The sequence below is a fragment of the Argentina silus genome (genome assembly GCF_951799395.1).
Source record: "Argentina silus genome assembly, chromosome: 4".
NCBI classification, from domain to species: domain Eukaryota; kingdom Metazoa; phylum Chordata; class Actinopteri; order Argentiniformes; family Argentinidae; genus Argentina; species Argentina silus.
In genome coordinates, this window is record NC_139658.1 from 12183760 (window position 1) to 12202112 (window position 18353).

An 18353-nucleotide genomic window follows, 5' to 3' on the forward strand; every position below is an offset into this window, starting at 1 on the left:
ATTCACATTCTGATGCGCATCTAAGTTTAGTGTGAGCTGTTACAGTATCATTGTGTGGTCTCCACTTTTAGCTCAAGTGTACATGATTCAGATAGAGGTGCTAAACACACACACACATACACACATACACATACACATACACATTAAGCACACATGTGCACACTCCTCAGAAAATTTGACTCATTAGCAAACTGAAAGACTCAACATTAAGCATTGCACAGGTCTGAAGTGAGAGCAAGAGAAAGCGAGAGAGGAGGAAAGAAGGAGAGGGCAAGAGAGAGATGGAAAGAGAAGAGAGAAAGAGAGAGTGGGTAGAGAGGGTGTCTGAGAGAGAGACTGAGATGAAGGGTGGCTGACGCAGTCTGCGTGTCTGTGACGAAGGATGGCCCCCCAGAGATCGAAAAACAGATGAGTGTTTGCCCATAGATGTACCCACAGGCTTCCACCCATTCCAGGAAATCTGTCACAGAGATAATAGCCTACAGTATGGCAAATTCCAGGAATCATAACACTGTTTGATCTCTACAGCATGCCTCTTCTGATATTGAATATTCTATATCAAACAATCTAAGAATCAATATCTGATATAAAATGGTCATATTAATAGTAATTGATTAGTAGTGCTAATCAAGTTCAAGTTAAATATTTATTGTCATATGGACTGGGAGAGTCTTTTTTCCTCTTTTTTTTTTTTTTTTTAAATTCTCGTCCTCAGTCCCTCCCTCCTTTTCTTTCTTGCTTACTTGTTGGCGATCTGCCCTGTGTAACTGCTGTTGCCTCCATCACTGTATTGCCTGACTGCATTCTTCTCATTCCTATTGGCTTCCTGTGACTGAGAGAGGGGTGAGCACCCCACTGGCCACATAACTGTTCCTCATATCACTGAGAACTACATGTACTGTATGATATCTCCCTCTTTCTTCTCCATCTGTCTCTCTTTCTCCATACCTCTTCGGTACCCAATTTCTTATCTCTTCTATCCAGTCTGTTACTCTCAACACCTCTTTGTCATCTCAGGGGTAGAACCGCCTCAGTCTCTCCCTCTCCCTCTTTCTCCCCGTCTCTCTCTCTCCCACATTGTTAATAAACCCTGTCATCACAGTATTCCAGTACTATGTCCAGTACTGTCTTTGGTGTGTCTTCCTTCCTCCCACTCGCTCTGTCTCTCACGCACGCACTCAAGCACGCGCACACACACACACACACACACACACACACACACACACACACACACACACACACACACACACACACACACACACACAAGTCTGGCCCATTCGTCACAGTCACAGCTGAACCCTTAGTTCTCACAATGCTGGTCATTCTCGGTCAGATCAACAACCGATCTTTTCTTGAACTCTCACCGTCCGGAAGAAGCCAAATACCCCTCGATAATAGGATTATTCCCCTTAAATGAGACAAAATGTCTTCCATTTGGGAAAATCCACGCTCTGTCTACAATAGGCTATGTCATTGGGCCTATGAAGATAAAACTAAAGTGATTTGGGATGATCCACTTCAAGAGGCGTATAGGGAGGGATTAAACTAAATACCAAGGGTCAAGTCAGATCACCTCGTCTTCTGACTCATGTGACCCAAGCTGGAACTGTGTGTTAAATACTGTCTGGGTTTGACCTGAGTCTCATATGAGTTTATCTAGGGGGGAGAGTTACACTCAACTGTAAAAACAAACTGATATCAACAACACTGGTAGTGTTTCTCTGCCTTAGGTGCTCCCGGCAGTGGTCTACAGTGCAACCCAAGTCATGGGTTTAGGAGATACAACTCTTGACATTTGCGTTCATAGAAAGTCCTATTTTGGTGTTTAACGGTGAAAGGTCCTGTCCCCTATTTCAGTCTGCTACACTCTTGTCAGACTGTTTTGCATGTTTGTTTGGCAGTCTGGGTGAGGCTGGTGCCACACATTGCCTGCCCTCATCTCATCCCTCCCTACCCTCCTTATCTTGTCCTCACACTCTGAAGTGCCTATCTGTATGTACGCTAATGTACGTGATCTGGGCTGTACACTGTTATGCATTGTTTGTGTGTGTGTGTGTGTGTGTGTGTGTGTGTTACATTATCAATATGTAATGCCACAAGTTCCAGGAGGTTCCTTATACATAAACACAAGATATGTGAACTATATTTTTGTACCTCTGATGTGTACATGCTGGGATCAACAGGCTACAGTACTTGAGAATGGCTTGCTCTTGATTCGTCTGAACTGGCAGTGTTCTAATCATAAACACAATACCACATCCTTTAACACTTTTACCCAATAATCGTTTATGGTAATCTCTATATAGTGTGTGTGTGTGTGTGTGTGTGTGTGTGTGTGTGCATGCGTGCGCGTCCGTGTGTGTGCGCGCGTCCGTGTGTGTGTGGTTGCGTGTTTTTGAGTGTAGCCGACTGTTTCTGATTCAATGTGCATCTAAGTTTAGTGTGAGCAGTTTCAGTATCATTGTGTGGTCTCCACTTTTAGATCAAGCGGACATGATTCAGATAGAGATGCTCACACACACACACACACACTTCTCGGCTTCAGGATGGGCTCAGAGGCTGTACGCACGCGCGCACGCGCGCACGCACGCACACACACACACACACACACACACACACACACACACACACACACACACACACACACACACACACACACACACACACACACACACACACACACACACACACACACAGGCCATGTCAAGTATTGTTTGAGTGCAGCAGGTGGAGCCCTAACACCAACAAGTTCATTTTTGTATTCACCTTAAGTGAAGTAAGATGAATGAGAGACTGGTAGATCAACACAACATAGTTTCAACAACGAGACGAGAAAGAAGGGGAGAGAGAGAGAGAGAGAGAGAGAGAGAGAGAGAGAGAGAGAGAGAGAGAGAGAGAGAGACAGAGAGAGAGAGAGAGAGAGTGAGAGAGAGAGAGAGAGAGAGAGTGAGAGAGAGAGAGAGTCGCACACTGTTGGGGACGTATGATGCCAACACTTGGAGTTGTCGTTCGTTTTCTGTTTCAATATTTTTACTGTGCAAGACACTAACCACGACACACGACTCGATACATCCGCAGGCACATCGTTTACCGGTGGCATCGTTTGATGTGGCAGTTACTAATGGAAGTTCTGCATCACTTTGGATTTGTCCTCATCTTTCATTCGTTCCAGTTGTAGATGAACAATACGTTTGTTGAAGAGGACTGTTGCACAGTTCAAAAGGAACAAAAGGCTATTGCAAATGGGAGTGTACTCACCTGTTGCAGTATATTCGATAGCCTAATTTCAACGACGTCAACTATCCTCGAACCAACAAGAAGGTAGGAGGAAAAGCACATCTGTCAATTGCAATAGAGTAAATGGTTTTGATGTCTCTTCAACCCGGTTGGCAACTGACAGCAGACGTAATTCGGTATATTGCTTAATTCGTCGATAGTTTTCTGTAACTAATGCAGTTTATCCAGTTAATTTGTTTGTGCAGAGACTTGGTTACACTAGGCTACTCCAAACTCCAGCGCAGCAGTATTGTGAATGTACTTGCATGGAGTCCTCCAGACACTCAAAACTCAAAACAAGTCCAATCAATCATTGCTGAAAATTGTTTTCCCGTCCTCGTAGCAGATTGACCTACACAATCCGAACCTCAAATATAGGTAGATGGAGAAATAGGAAGAAAGTTTGTCAATGACCAACCTGTCCTATAGCCTACTGTAAATATGCTGTCAGAAATCGCACGCATTCTGGGTTTTACATTTAACGCTTGAAGAAAACCGTACATTCATTTGACAAAGTTTATAGTGCTAGTCACAGAGATCAAAGTATGTTCTTAGAACTAAATGGTGCTGCCTAGAGCCTACATAGGCTGCACAAACCAGGAGCTAAATGGTTTGCCACAGTATGAGTGATGTATTTACTCTGTACTCTTTGGACTGCAGTTATAGTGTAACGTGAATTAGTGTCAGGTGCGTCTGTATTCTAATTGACGGCCAAAATGCAGAAACTAATTGAACTCCTTTATATTAAACCGTGGTGTACTGGTGGAGAATGATTGTCTTATGCACAATGCAAGATAGCCCTAACACGGAAAGACAGATGAACAAAGACACAGACAACTGAGGCAGGTAATGGTGCAATTAAAGCATTAACTTTGACAGAAGGCCTTATTGTCATCAAAGGTGTTGAATTTTTAGTGGCTCACTTTCTGAGTTGCTCACTTTCTGAGCGTATACTCAAGAAACCCTTGGACCCTTTGATATAGTTTCTGAAAATGGCCTAAGTCTCTTAGCAATGGGTGGTCAGCTGTGTGTGTGTGTGTGTGTGTGTGTGTGTGTGTGTGTGTGTGTGTGTGTGTGTGTGTGTGTGTGTGTGTGTGTGTTCATATGGGGGTGTATGTGTAGTGGCGTATATGGCATATAGTATTTTGATATGATCCCCCCATAAGATCCCAGCACGTGCACACACACACATACACACACACACACACACACACACACACACACACACCAACTATGGAGTAATACGCTTATGTATCCAGCCTCTCTCTCTCTCGCTCTCTCTCTTTCCCTCCCTCTCTCTCTCTCTCTCTAGACAGGATGAGGTCATAGCCTTAGTTGTGTGAGGATATAGTTACGGCAGTTTCACGTGTGCCATGCCAGAGGAATCGACACCACTCTTCTCTCCCTTTGTATGGCCTTTTACATCTCTCTCTTTCTCTCCTTCTCTCTCTCCTCCTCAGATAACCAGCTTTATTCACTGCCGCTGTGAGTATGCATGCTTATGTGTGCACAAGGTGGACCTTGGAGGGAAAATCTGTATTTAATGACATTAAGCTGAGACTTTGGTACTCCTAGTCTGCCATGGTACCTGATCAGTATCATTTTACCTGAAGCATTCATTACAAAGGTCTTGTCACTGACTGACTTCAGTTGTTGTGGCAGCTTATGACATCAGCTTTGTCATGCTTATAACAGTGTCAAGAAGGAGTCATAACCCAGGGTTCAAGTGAAATGTTATAATATCTCATACCGCTCTGGTAGGTGGGACAGTAGGTACTGTAGAACTAAACAGGGGGTTAGGATGACATTTTGTTTTTGGGGTGTGAGGGGCCTACTGGACATTTATTGGAGTGGGGGTGGGGGGATCAGTTTACCCAGGGAATCTCGGATTTCAGTCAGTGAAATGCTTAGGCAAAATGTACCCCAGGGTTAACTGTTTTTTAGCATTTCCTGTATTCGCAATTGTATCTTAGCTATTAGCATTTTACATGTTCTTATAATGTCTTATAATGTTCTATCTAGTTCTTAAAGTAAGTGTGAGGTGACCTTTGAAACAGTGAGGCGGTCCAAAAATGAATTAAAAAAACACTAAATAACAAAAAAAATCCCCAAATATTCCAGGACATGTGAAGGAGCAGTGCTAGACAATAGGGACAGTGTTCTGGACAGGGTAGAGCTGGAGATCACATTTCCTCTTCCTGATTTGAGATCAGCTCAGCTGACTACAGATGGCACTTCCCAAATACACAGCAACAGCAGCAGCATCACATTGTGTGGGTTTTATTGTAAGTGTGTGTGTGTGTGTGTGTGTTTTTGAAACTGTAACATGAAACTGTACTGTAAGCATCCCATTTACAATATCTATGTGTGTGTGTGTGTGTGTGTGTGTGTGTGTGTGTGTGTGTGTGTGTGTGTGTGTGTGTGTTTGAATATCTGTGGGGGGGGCAATAGGTTCTTGCTACAGAAATCAAGAGTGAGAGTTTTTTTGTTGCATTATGCACACACAGTATCATGTGTTGGGTGAACTGTATCCATATTATCTGGAAGAGCATCAGTCAGGTCATCTAAAGTTTCTGGGATTGTATGTGGAAGTAGATGAGACAGATCAGTAGGTTCAATTTGACTATGTTTAGATGACCATTCTTTTTTTTTTCTGTCAGCAGAAGCAGAAGCTATTGATGTTATTCAAATGTATGGTCGGTGTCCTACTTGATATGGATGCTTATCTCTCTGCGGTTGTAAGTATTTACATGGGGGGGTGGGGTGGGTGTTGTGGGTGTCATACAGTATCTCTGGGAGGGAAAATACTTTCAGTCATATATATAAATATACTTCGGGCTCTATTTTCAGCCGGCGCAAAATGGTTGTCCAAATGCAGGCATATTGGCAATTTGTGTTTCACAGTGCAGGTGAAAACACCACTGCACTGTAGCGATGTCTCGTCTGCGGTAAATAAAGGTGTGTTCATTACAATAAGCAGGTCAAGTGCCATCATGTACGCTGCCAAATCTGCCCTTGAAAGTAGCACTAATATTTCCGACATAGCCATTAAGCGCCACCACCAGGCCCCCTAACAATGCCCACGTTTGCGGCCAAGACGTGAAAAAAGACAGTGTTTTTTGCGCTGTTAAAATATCATATACATTATTGAAGTCCCTGAAAGGAGTCTGTGAATAATGGCAGACTTTAATCCACACTTTGGTTATGCTTAGATAGCCTCTGTCACTAACTGCTACCAGACTACTGTCATTTTTAACCAAACACCAATGGAAATCAATCTCCACTATATAAAAGATGCTACATAGGGGAGATTCATTGTTGTTTTTGTTTTTTTAAATACTAGTGGTTAGCTGTTGGTGACAGGAGCTAGATAAATCCATGGATTGCCGTCTGAACTTCTGCAGCACAAACTAACAGTTAGCAGTGCCCTCTGCAAAAGACAGGATTGCGATGGAGCCATAGTTAGCATCAGGTAGCAAAGTGGAGAACGGAGAACCGGAGAAGCAGACAACAGACCTACAGTACCTTTCACTTATTACAGTGCTTTTTATTTGGAAAATGTTTAAGGACATGAAGTGGTAAAATGTGTCATTCAATGTCTGTCATTGTGAGGGACGCTGTCAGTCTTGGGATGTTCTTATAATGTTCTGAAGACATTATAGTATACCCTCACTGAGCACTTCATTAGGAACACCTGTACACCTTCTCATGGTGGAGGTGGTGTAATGGTGTGGGGAGTGTTTTCTTGGCACACTTTGGGCCCGTTAATAAGAATCCATCATCGCTTGAATGCCACAGCCTATTTGAGTATTGTTGCTGAGCATGTGCATCCCTTCATGGCCACAATTTACCCATCTTCTATTGGCTACTTCCAGCATGATACTGCACCATGTTACAAAGCAAATGTTGTCTCAAACTGGTTTCATGAACATGACAATGAGTTCAGTGTTCTTCAGTGGCCTTCCTAGTCACCGGATCTGAATCCAATAGAACACCTTTGGGAGGGGGTAGAACGGGAGATTCACATCTTGAAAGTGCACCTGAAAATCTGCAGGAATTGCGTGATGCAATCATGTCATCATGGACCAGAATGTCAAAGGAATGTTTCCAACATCTTGTGAAATCAATGAAATCAAACGAATAATTGAGGCTGTTTTGAGAGCAAAGGGAGGCCCTACCCAGTATTAGTATAGTGTTCCTAATAAAGTGTTCAGTGAGTGTATCACTGCACTGCAAGTAAAATCAAGGTCTATGTTTTGTGCTCATATTTTGCAACATTTTTGCTTTCCCAGCCAAAACATGGATTTTGACTTCTTGAACCTTGTCTAGAGAAAAAATAAAACAGTTTAAACAATTGTGAGTCTGTTTTAGCCGTGAGAAATGTCCAGCATCACGCTAAAGAGCAAACTGGCTTGTGATTCTGACTCTTTCTCATGTCTTTCTTCACTAAGCTAGTGACCCCCTCACCTTTCCCTTCACCGCCTGAGGGGAACAGCGTCATCATGAAAGGGTTTGACGTTAGATGTCTTTGACCTTCAACCTTTTGATTGATTGACCAATAATGTTCCTTCACTGAGAGAGAGAGAGAAAGAGAGAGACACACACACACAGACAGAGAGAGAGACAAAGACAGACAGATAGAAAGAAATATCTCAAAGAGAGAGACAGAGTGAAAATTGAGTAAAGAGAATCAAAGAAAGAGGCAGAGAGAGAATCTCAAAAAGTGTCTTTGTGTCACCTTCTAGTATGAGGAAGCGTCACTTTTGTGGTGGCAAAGTTACTTGTTACTTAATCATCGTGGCTTCCGAAAGAAAAAAAGAGTCAGTATGTGAATATGGTAGTTCGTTCTATGCAGCTTCACATGCAGCATATTGCATGGTTGTTTGAGTAAACATACTCACTCACCCATCCACCCCACACAGGACTCTATACTACGCTGAACATATTGACAGGTACACACACACACACACACACACACACACACACACACACACACACACGCCATACACACATAAAGACACAAGTGTGTGCATTCAGGGACACTATAAATACATTGACACACACAGACACACACACACACACACACACACACACAAAGCCATACACTCACAACGACACAAATGTGTGCAAGTGGGATGATGCTATAAATATATTGGCACACACATCTTTATACACACATATGTACAGTACTCAAACATATGCACACTTGCTGGAATATACACAATGACACAAGTGTTAACCAACAGGTGACACTATAAATAAACTGGCACGCCAACACACACTGAAACACACATAAAGACCTGCTGTATGCTCATAAAGAAACAAATGTGCACTATTAATACATTGGCACACACACAGATTCATACACACTCAACGGTCACACACATGCACAGATATACTTAAGCAAACACAAAGACCTGCTGTATACACTCAAAGAAACAAATGCGCACTATTAATATCTTGGCATACATGGGACACTCGCACACACACACACACACACACACACACGGAAGGAGATGGATTCTCCAGCTGCTCGGAAGCAGAGGGACAGAATGTCCCTGACAGCTGTGGATTCCTCTAGATGGAAGGATGGGGGGATGAATGGAGGGAGGGAAAGATGGCAGGAGAGATTGTGGCCTTGGAGGCTAGTGGAGGTGGACTTTAGCGATGTGTGGTAAGACTAGCAAATGGCCCACACGGTCAAAGCACAGTGCAATACAATGTAGTACCAGAAGGTTATGCTTAAGGTTGTAGAGCAGAGTTCTGTACAACCGCTTCGCTGGCTTAAAGACAAGGGACCAAAACCGCTTGATCCAAAATAGCCCCTGGTCGACCTGCAAGGTCCAAATGGGTGTAAAGTAGTCTTTTCTTTGCTCTGCATCCTGTAAGACTGGAACGCAGGGTCAGGTTGAGGCAATAATGTATACCTCTACCTAGCTCCCTTGGGTTGGCTATAGGTTCCAATATATTGCTTATACCTATCCAGTTCTTTTAAATCTACGACTTAAAATCTATGAGCACCCCTCTTATTTACTCCTCTCTCCATCACTCTACCCTTATAAGTTATTTTATGTAACCTAACTCATCCACCTACACACCATTAGTGTACAGTACAGTATGTGTCAATATTGGTCCATATACATAGTAACTACAGTAGCACTTAACGTAATCTGTAACTTCCATATCTACCCCACCAATACCACTTTGTGTTCAATTTTACCCAACAATAAACAGTGCACACTTTTGAGCTTCAGTCTGGTTATAAATATCACTAGACAGCTTCAACTCACTCTTAGGCAAGACATGGGCCATTCAACCAAAATAGCAGCGTCTGCTTGCCTAAATGAACCGGAGGGATGTTATGGTGCAGACTAACTTTAGCAACAGGAAGCTACTGTTTCTGTGTATATGTGTGTGTGTGTGTGTGTGTGTGTGTGTGTGTGTGTGTGTGTGTGTGTGTGTGTGTGTGTTAGGGGTTGGTGGTCGATGTGTTGGCTTGTTGCAGCAGTATGAGAGAAAGAGGATTATGATTGTGAAACAAATATGTTAACAGAGTGCAGAAGTTTATTTTTAGCATGAGAAAGAGAGAACGAGAGAGAGAGACAAAGATGTTAACATTATGACAGTTTTCTTTCACTCTATTTTTAACACATTTTCGGGACCCTGCAACAATAAACAATCAAAGAAAGTTGCAAATTACCTCATTTACGGCTTGTGCTGTATAAGCCAGTAAGTCAGAATAAGACCAGGATCTGAAACACTAGAACAGTAGGTCAGTGTGGAAGACATCCTGACCGTCTCAATTCTCTAAATCTTTTATCCTCCTCTTGGGTCCATCTTCCTACTAAACTCTGCTAGGTTGTTCATTCATTTAACATTGCCTCGAAATACTTTGAATAGCACTGTTTCCTTCTCCTTTTCATACTGATCACTGATCTAATAATAACTTCGTAGGTCAAAGACAAATGGTAGAGCACCATCAAGTCAAAGTCAAATGTTCTGTATACAGTACTACCTTACACCCCAAATGTACCTGGTGTGTATTGAAAGTGAATGACTAGGGTTTGAACTCGGTCTCTCACATGAAAGGCAGGTGCCTTAGCGTGCTCAGCTAAAGCCTAGGCATCACTGTGTGGAGCTAATGCTTGTTTTCAGGGTCTTACGCAAGGTTTCTGATTATGGTAGAGTGGTTCCTAACCATCAAGAGACTATTTTCATGGTAAAAACACAGGGCAAGTGGTTGTTTGTTGTTCATGTGAGAAAGTTAATCTGACTTCCTGATAATTTCCTATTGGGGTATTTTTCAGTGGAGCTGGCTGCTTTATTTATTAACCTGTGTGCGTGCGTGCATGCATGCATGCGCGCGCGCACCCAAGCTTGGTCTCCCCACCATTTCCGTAAAAAAAAAAAAACATTCTTCTGGTAGTATGTGCTGTTCTGCTGCCAGTGGTCCTTCCTGTAGTAACTCTCTTGTTTTCAACATTGAAGACTTTTCACCTGTAGTTCTTACAAAGTAAAGTTTGTTTCTCAACAAATGTCTGTGTCTAAATGAGATAAGGTGATGCTAGTCACACCTGGGCTTCCAAGTGTTATATCCTGTTGGAGCCTTACCTGACTAGTGGCAGGGTTCATGTGACAGCTAGAGAGAGAGAGACACAGACACACACACACACACTTCCAAGGTAACTGTAAAAAACAGTAGCTTTCTAGGTCTGAATTAGTTAAGGAGTATCACAAAGGTATATAATGCCATAACAGTTATAAGAGGTCAGTTTATCGATATTTTTTAAATACTTTCATCTGTTGTTGGTCATGTTCCAATGGTGTGTCATTGACATCTGACCATGTTAAATGTTGCGGGCGTGTTTACCTCAGAGAGTTCTGTCTGACTGAACACCCTCTCAGACATCTCTCTATTAGTCATCTCTCTCCTCGGAACCAGGGCCCTTAGGTTATGGAACAGGCATGCAGCGAAATGTCATCAAACTTGCAAAGGGGAGAATTGCACAATGCACACTTCATTATTTCAGCACTGCAAATTCTTAATTAAAAGTTGGGCGTTTGTTTCCAATTCATTTTGAAATGAATAACCAATTGATTTGCTCAGCAGGATTAGATTAGGATTATTGTTATTTCTCGACACCTTTAGACATTGTGAAACATGTGAGTGTGAGTGAAGTTTAGCCACAGGTTAGTTTTATAGGACGCCCTGTTAATGACGTCTTTGAGGACTTGTGATGAATAAAGACCAGACCCCAGTCGAATGGTTTAACCCTAGAAAATATGTCAACGGTGTCATGTGCTAGTATGTAGCATTGAGTAAACATAGATGATTGACAATGTTATGTGAATGTTTTATTCTCTGAGTTATTTGTTAACTAAAAAAAAAAAGAAAAGGAAATGGTTTTCTTTTGTGTTTTTACGGGTAATACTATAAATCCTTTGTTTTGACTCAGAATCCATTAAGCCTTTTGGTACATCCAGGGTAATGTAGTTCAACTGGGTATACTAGAAAGGACATGGAGACTTGAGAGGAAATATGTGAGTAATGTTGACTAATGTTTGTGGTGGCTCTCAGTCAGACACTCCGGTACATTTCCAGTATTCCTCCCTGAGGGAGAAAGAGGTGTCTCCTTCCAGATCTGTCTTCCAGTTTGTCTTCGATACTGCATTCCAAAGAGGACAATTGAAGCTTTAGGGTTTCATGTGTCAGTCATTTTGACACCTACAGTTCTTGTACCAATGTTTTTATTATGTTAATTAATAGCCTAAACCCTTTGACCTATTACTGTAACATTAAGAAATGTGGGCTCTTTTACAGTGTGTAAAATACTGGTTAGGATTTGTCACAGGAACTCTTAATTAATCTGCATAAATAACATCAATATGCTGTAAACATGCAGTTCATTTGAAGTTATGTTTGATTTATCAGTATTATTTTTATCTATTCCTGAGCAACATTAAAGGGGTAGTTCACCCAAATTACAAAATCATATATTGGGTGAAACCAATGGAAGTCAATGAACACTAATTAACCTGACCAACTAATTAACTATGACTTTGAGATGATTTGGGCATGACATTTCAAACATTTCAAAACATAGTTTTTTGGTTAAAATGGTAACAGTAAGTGGTTAGTGACAGTGCCCAGGTAAACAGAATCAGTGTGTGGATTGAAGTTTGTCCTTGTCCATGGACTTCTTTCAAGGTAAGGAACCAAATATGTGATTTAGTAATTTGGGTGAACTATCCCTTTAATGATTGTTCATGAGCATTCAGTAATCTTACAGGCTACATAGATGTTACCATTAAACATGAGTGTTTCAGCAAGTCGTGAACTTCATTACCCACAATGTCCTCAAGTCTAAATAGCATGTGAACAAAAACAATATTTTCACTCCACTTTACCTACAAAATGGGACACTTGTTTACGGGCATGACACTGAAATTAGTCTCATTTTTTCATTAAATTTAGACTTGTTTCTGGTAAAATCTGGAGGGTGGTGATAGATTAATTTATCTGACCCAAAATGCCTCTGCCACACAATGTTCTAGCCCCCCCCCCCACTTCCTTCATTCTTTCATTATTTTATGGCTGCTGCCTTTCTCACTTTCTCTCCCCCCTCTTTCCTCTTATTTGTGAAGTTCTGAATGTAATTTTGGACAATGGCCAACTCATTTCTAGCAGGAAGACATTGAATGAAATATGACTTCCAACCGTGTACCGCACCACACTGACTTTGCATACACTTAATCACACACACACCTTACCTAAGTACCTAAGATTTCTTTCTGAAAGTAACAGTTTGAAACATACTTCTTCTGACAATGTCCTATTGTATGGACAGGAAATGTTGTAATACGATTTAGATAGGCTACATATTTTTGGATAATCCTTTAACAGCTCTTGATACGTTTTGATGCTCAGAAACAGAATCTGATCAGGCATGAGCTCATGATGCTTTACCAGTCTGACTTAGTTGTCTGCATTCAGATGAAGACCTGGGGGCCAGAGTGTGTGTCATTCAGAGCTAGTATGTTTTCATCAGACAAGTCTAGACTCAATGGGGTCAATCATCCCTTTCAAGTGTGTCCCAGCACTGAAATCAGCAGGGGGAGGAATTGGGTTGTGTAGTGAAAATAAACTGTTCAAAAGAATGAGAGAGAAAAAAAGAGAGAACAGACAGAATGAGAGAAAGAGAGAGTCTATTTTAAGCCTATTTCGGGGGATTTTGCAGAGCAGAGACACAACCAGGATGTCACTGCTAACACCAATTGCACAGAATTCTGTCATTAGTTCTGTGCTGCACCTCAAGTTCAAATCCATCCCAGGTCCCACTCTCTAATAAGTCCAATCTCACAAATAAATGAAGCATGAGGAAGTATGCACTAAATCGTTGAAGACTTCACTTCTGCCTTCTGCCGTTTCTCTCTTACAAATAAACGATTGGCCACCATTGTAATTTGTCCTCTGTCCTCCTTTCCTCTCTCTCCATGTAGTGGATGTGATAGCCTCTCACCAGTCTTCGTCACCACTACGGCAGGAGCGGCCCATGGACCTCCGTATGAACCAGAGCTCGGCCATGCTGACCCCTCACCGTCCCCTCTACCTGGGGCCCTCAACCTGGGGCCCTTCTTGCCCAAGCCCTGCCCAGTACTCCCAGGACCTGCAAGCCCAACACTTCCAGGTGGGGACTCCCTTTCCCCTTGAAACATTTCTTTTAGTTTTGAACTTTATTTATCCAGAAAGTCCCATTGATGTCAAAATATCTCTTTCTCTTATCTCTTTCTGGCCACAATATGGGTTTCATTACATTCTAATATTATAGAATGGCTTCCTTTCCTTTCCCCGTCCATGCTGTGTAGGAGTAGTCTAGTAGGAGTAATCTATGTCTTACTCTCTGTAGATATATCACTTCAGCTTTGTCTGTTGTTCTACACGTGTCCAGTGAGCCTCTCACTGAATGTGTGTCAATTGTGTTGTTCCAGTACATGGAGCAGAGACGTCAGGAGAAAGAGCAGGAGAAGAAACAGGAGCTGCAGCAGCTGATGCACAAGAGTAAGAATGAACAGAGTAAGTCACTTTTTCTTTTAAGCTTTTCTCTGTAAGTGTGGTGGTAACTTCCCATGTTTGGTACGTTTAAACTGCTTTAGGTACCACACAACCTGGTACATCTGGTTTGGTTGTTTATATGATCCTCAGAGTCATACAGTGTGTTTGCTAGAGGAAGGGGGATTCCAGAGTTCCTTTGGTGTAGCCTAGTCACTGACCAAGGAAGTCTATTTACATGAAATCAAAATCAAAACAAGGACGTAAATCACAGGGAGATGTTGCAATATGTTCATTTGTGTTTTATTATTTTAAGAAAGGAGGAAACTATTAAAGAATGCAACAAAGCAATTTATCAATCACCAAATTCCTAGGAAACTACGCTTTAGCAGTCACCGAAATCACCTGTCCTTGAATGACTTACATTTGGGCTGATTTATAATTGATAATTATTTAATAGTTAGCCTCTTTTGCTGATTTTGAAATCGTACGAGTTCATACAAATCATTTTCCATTGAACAGACACGTAAGGTTCTCTGATTGGCTGACTGTTGACTGACAGGTGCTGTGGCCAGTCCACTGGTGAAGGAAGAACTACGGAAGCGGTTGATGTCCAAGAGACAGGAACAGGAGAGGGCCGCCTCCAATCCCATTACTAACACACCTAAGGGATACAGGTGAGTGACACTCTTGCATCACACAAGTTTGAACAACACTGACAATACACTGTCACTACAGTTCTTTCTGGGTGAAAGCAGCGTGTTGCCTTGGTGGCCTTTCCATCACATTGGTCTCACCTTTCCACCTTTCTGTCATATTAGACTTGACCAGTGATTATTCAAGGGTTGCTAAAGGTAACTCTAAACTGGCTTTGTTGGTTGCCTAGGGAACTGGCACCAGACCCTGACAAGCCCCCAAAGCTTACGGCAACTCCCGTCGTTCAACCACCATGTGACCAACGCAAGGACCTGCCCCTGAGGAGAACAGGTGAGACCTAAATTGTTCGTGCATTTGTCACAAGATAATCTTCTGACTGGTATCGTGAGCTGACATTTCATATAACAATATGGATATGCAATCTTTCTTGTTTCAGACAAAAGCAATTTTGATTCCATTACGTTTAGAGAATTGGACATTAGAGATTGGACATTATTTAAATATGAACAATTAGAGTGCAGGTTTTTATCAATGAGATCAGAGACTGATCTCTGATGTTGCCAACAAGTGAGTGAGAGAGAGAGAGAGAGAGAGAGAGAAACTAAAGTAGTTACATAACATAACTATAAGGAATGTGAAAAATGACCCTTGTGAGAATGCAAGCATGTCTACAGTACCTGGGTGTATGAATGACATAAGGAGTGGTTCCTACTGTACGGTACATAGACTTGGAATACTTTACTCTATTAAAACACCATTATTTACCTAGGTTGCCCTGGCAGCATTTCCTATTCTCGGCTGCAGTACACACCCCTCTGTCTCTCTTTTGAAACTCAACAACAATAAGATTGTCATAAGCATCTTTTGTCTGAGCTAAGCCCTGAACTGATTGATTGCTTTTGCGGCCCTATTGTGCAATGGTCAAAGCAAACATGGGACTTTTTTACAATATCGACTCTGGGGCATGATGTTCTTTGTTCTTGTCAGCAGCGCTATCAAGCAGATTTGATATGGTTGTGTAATGCAAAATGAATGTGTTTATGATGAGAATGTGTTATGTACTGTTTCACACATACTGTGGATTTCGTGTCGTTTCTCTGCTGGTATGCCATATGGGCTACTGTATATAGTGCATTGCTCAGCTTTTCCCTATTTTTGTTTGATAGTTCTGTAAATCAAATTAAATTGTTATACTATACTAAAAACGTTATACTGTTATTGTAAGCTAATTTCGTACACGGATGCAATACATTGCACTTTACAGGAAAAATAAATAAAAACAAACAAGCAAATACAACAGAGAGAGACTAACGCACGGTGAAGGATTAGGAGTGGCCCAAGACTAAAAGAATCAGAGCATCCTAATTAAAAGCAAGGCTAAAAACATATCTTTTAAGATGTCTTTCAAAAATGTCCACAGTTCCACAGTTGAGCTCAGAATATAAGAAGACACCTAAGGTTTTAACCTGGTGCATAGTCTGTGCAAGTGCCTTTGACTTAAAATGTGTGGCCAGTTTCTCTCTCTGGAATTTGGCTCCAACAATGAGTTCCACAGTCTTATCGTGGTTTAATTGAAGGTGTTGAAGTTTTGAGTCATCCAAGTAGTTAAATCAATAATAGAGTTAAATAATCAGTATCAGTCGGGCTAAAATCCTCCACGTAGCAATGAAAACCAATGCCGTGCTCTCTGACAATGCTGCCAAGGGGTAACATACTGTATGTAAACTGAATGTATACCGGGAGAAAATGTGACATGAGAGAGAGAGAGAAGGAAAAATAACATTAATAAACATTCCTGTTTGAAAAACAATTTCTCCAGAATTTTGGGGAAGGTTGCAAATTGCTTAGTGCAAATTACCTTTCTTCAGGAGGGGTTTCACCATGGCAAGGAGTGATTCACTTTCTATCTTTTTTTTGTCATGTGTGTTTGTGTGTGTGTGTGTGTTTTGCATTATGTCTGTGTGCTTGTGCATGTTTGTTTTGTGTGTGTGTGTGTGTGTGTGTGTGTGTGTGTGTGTGTGTGTGTGTGTGTGTGTGCGTACAGCCTCTTTGCCCATCCTGAAGCCGAGAAGTAAACTGAAGAAGCACATAACTTCCAGACAGAACCCTCTACAGCGCAAGAGGAGTGCCCCGCCCAACGTACAGAAGCACAGAACGCCGGATTCTCTCGGTAGCGTTGTCCTTCCTGTACTTCATTTTGTCCGTAGTTTATCAAACCAACCTCTTATCTATCTTACACTTGTATTTGCCTCTTAGTTTACGTTATGTTTAATGTTTACGTTACATTTAAATGCACTTTAACATCCCACGTATCATGTTTGTAGACCCAATTCCAATTCCAATCTGTGTGCAGTTAAATGTCACGTTTTACCGATATGTTGATATCTGGTTAGTTGATTGGCTGTTCCTTTCTTCCATCCTGCAGACTCCTCCCTCAGTAGCAGTAGTACTCCAGTGTCAGGGTGCAGCTCGCCCAATGACAGCCTGCAGTCTGACAATGGGGTCCTCCCCCTTAATGGACTGACCCAAGAGGTGAGTCCTTCTCAAGCCCCCCTGCCCGTTTTCCCGTTTGCCCCTCACCCCCTCTCCCATCCCTCAGCTATCCAATAAGATGCTAGCGACTAGATCGAACCATTTCGTAACACTCTCGTAAATGATCCCACTTACTCCAACAAACGCCACCTATCCCACATATATTATTTGAATGTCCCTAGTTGTTTTTTTCTGGGGGGGGGTTTTATGAGAGAAGCATTTTACTTATTTTAGGAGCATTCAAGCTTTAGTATTTTTGACCAAGTTAAGATTAGTTTAAGAAAGGCTGCTAGGGTGTAGATGTGGTAGTTGGATGTCATTGTTATTGTTGTTGTAGTTACTGCATACTCTCAGGACAGCCTATAGCGCTTGAGTAGTTTGAGTGGTATAGTATTATTGTGGTACTTTTACAGTGTTTACACAGTGATCTACTTGGTCCATCAGATGGTGGCTGAAATGTGTTTTACAGCATGTTCTGGGAAAGTTGGAAAGGGCAGGTCAACTGAATGTTAATCGTGCGTCATGGCACAGTACAGTAGTGCGGCCCAATGTTTTAAACAGGGAGATTTAATTGTGCCAGATGGACAACGTTATGCCACGACCATGTTATTTGATAGTCCCTTGATTAAAACATCAATACCAGATTAATGCCTTTATAACAACGAAAACGTCACTAGGTAATACTGTGAAAAGCGTAGGACTGACCTATAAAACCAGTAGACTCAATCTTTTTTTGTGTATTAGCATGTAATAAATGCCAAGTACTATGTAACACTGTGTACTTTCTGTCCAATCAAACTACACAGTACCTGTTAATGTCAATAGATTGGTAATGTGT

The 18353-nt window shown here is 41.7% G+C and overlaps 1 protein-coding gene across 2 annotated transcripts in view; it reads left to right on the forward strand.

Annotated features, from left to right (window-relative positions):
* LOC310802865 (histone deacetylase 7-like) overlaps positions 1-18353 on the forward strand; it is a 47298-nt gene that overhangs the window by 4772 nt on the left and 24173 nt on the right. The window contains exons 2-7 of one of the 2 annotated variants that reach the window (XM_083667440.1): positions 13777-13964; positions 14266-14350; positions 14889-15003; positions 15213-15313; positions 17028-17153; positions 17409-17515. In XM_083667440.1, the coding sequence (XP_083523566.1) occupies positions 13777-13964; positions 14266-14350; positions 14889-15003; positions 15213-15313; positions 17028-17153; positions 17409-17515 (722 nt within the window). Of the gene's footprint in view, positions 1-13776; positions 13965-14265; positions 14351-14888; positions 15004-15212; positions 15314-16855; positions 16923-17027; positions 17154-17408; positions 17516-18353 lie in introns of those variants that run through there. The other variant, XM_083667441.1, reaches the window with a different exon arrangement.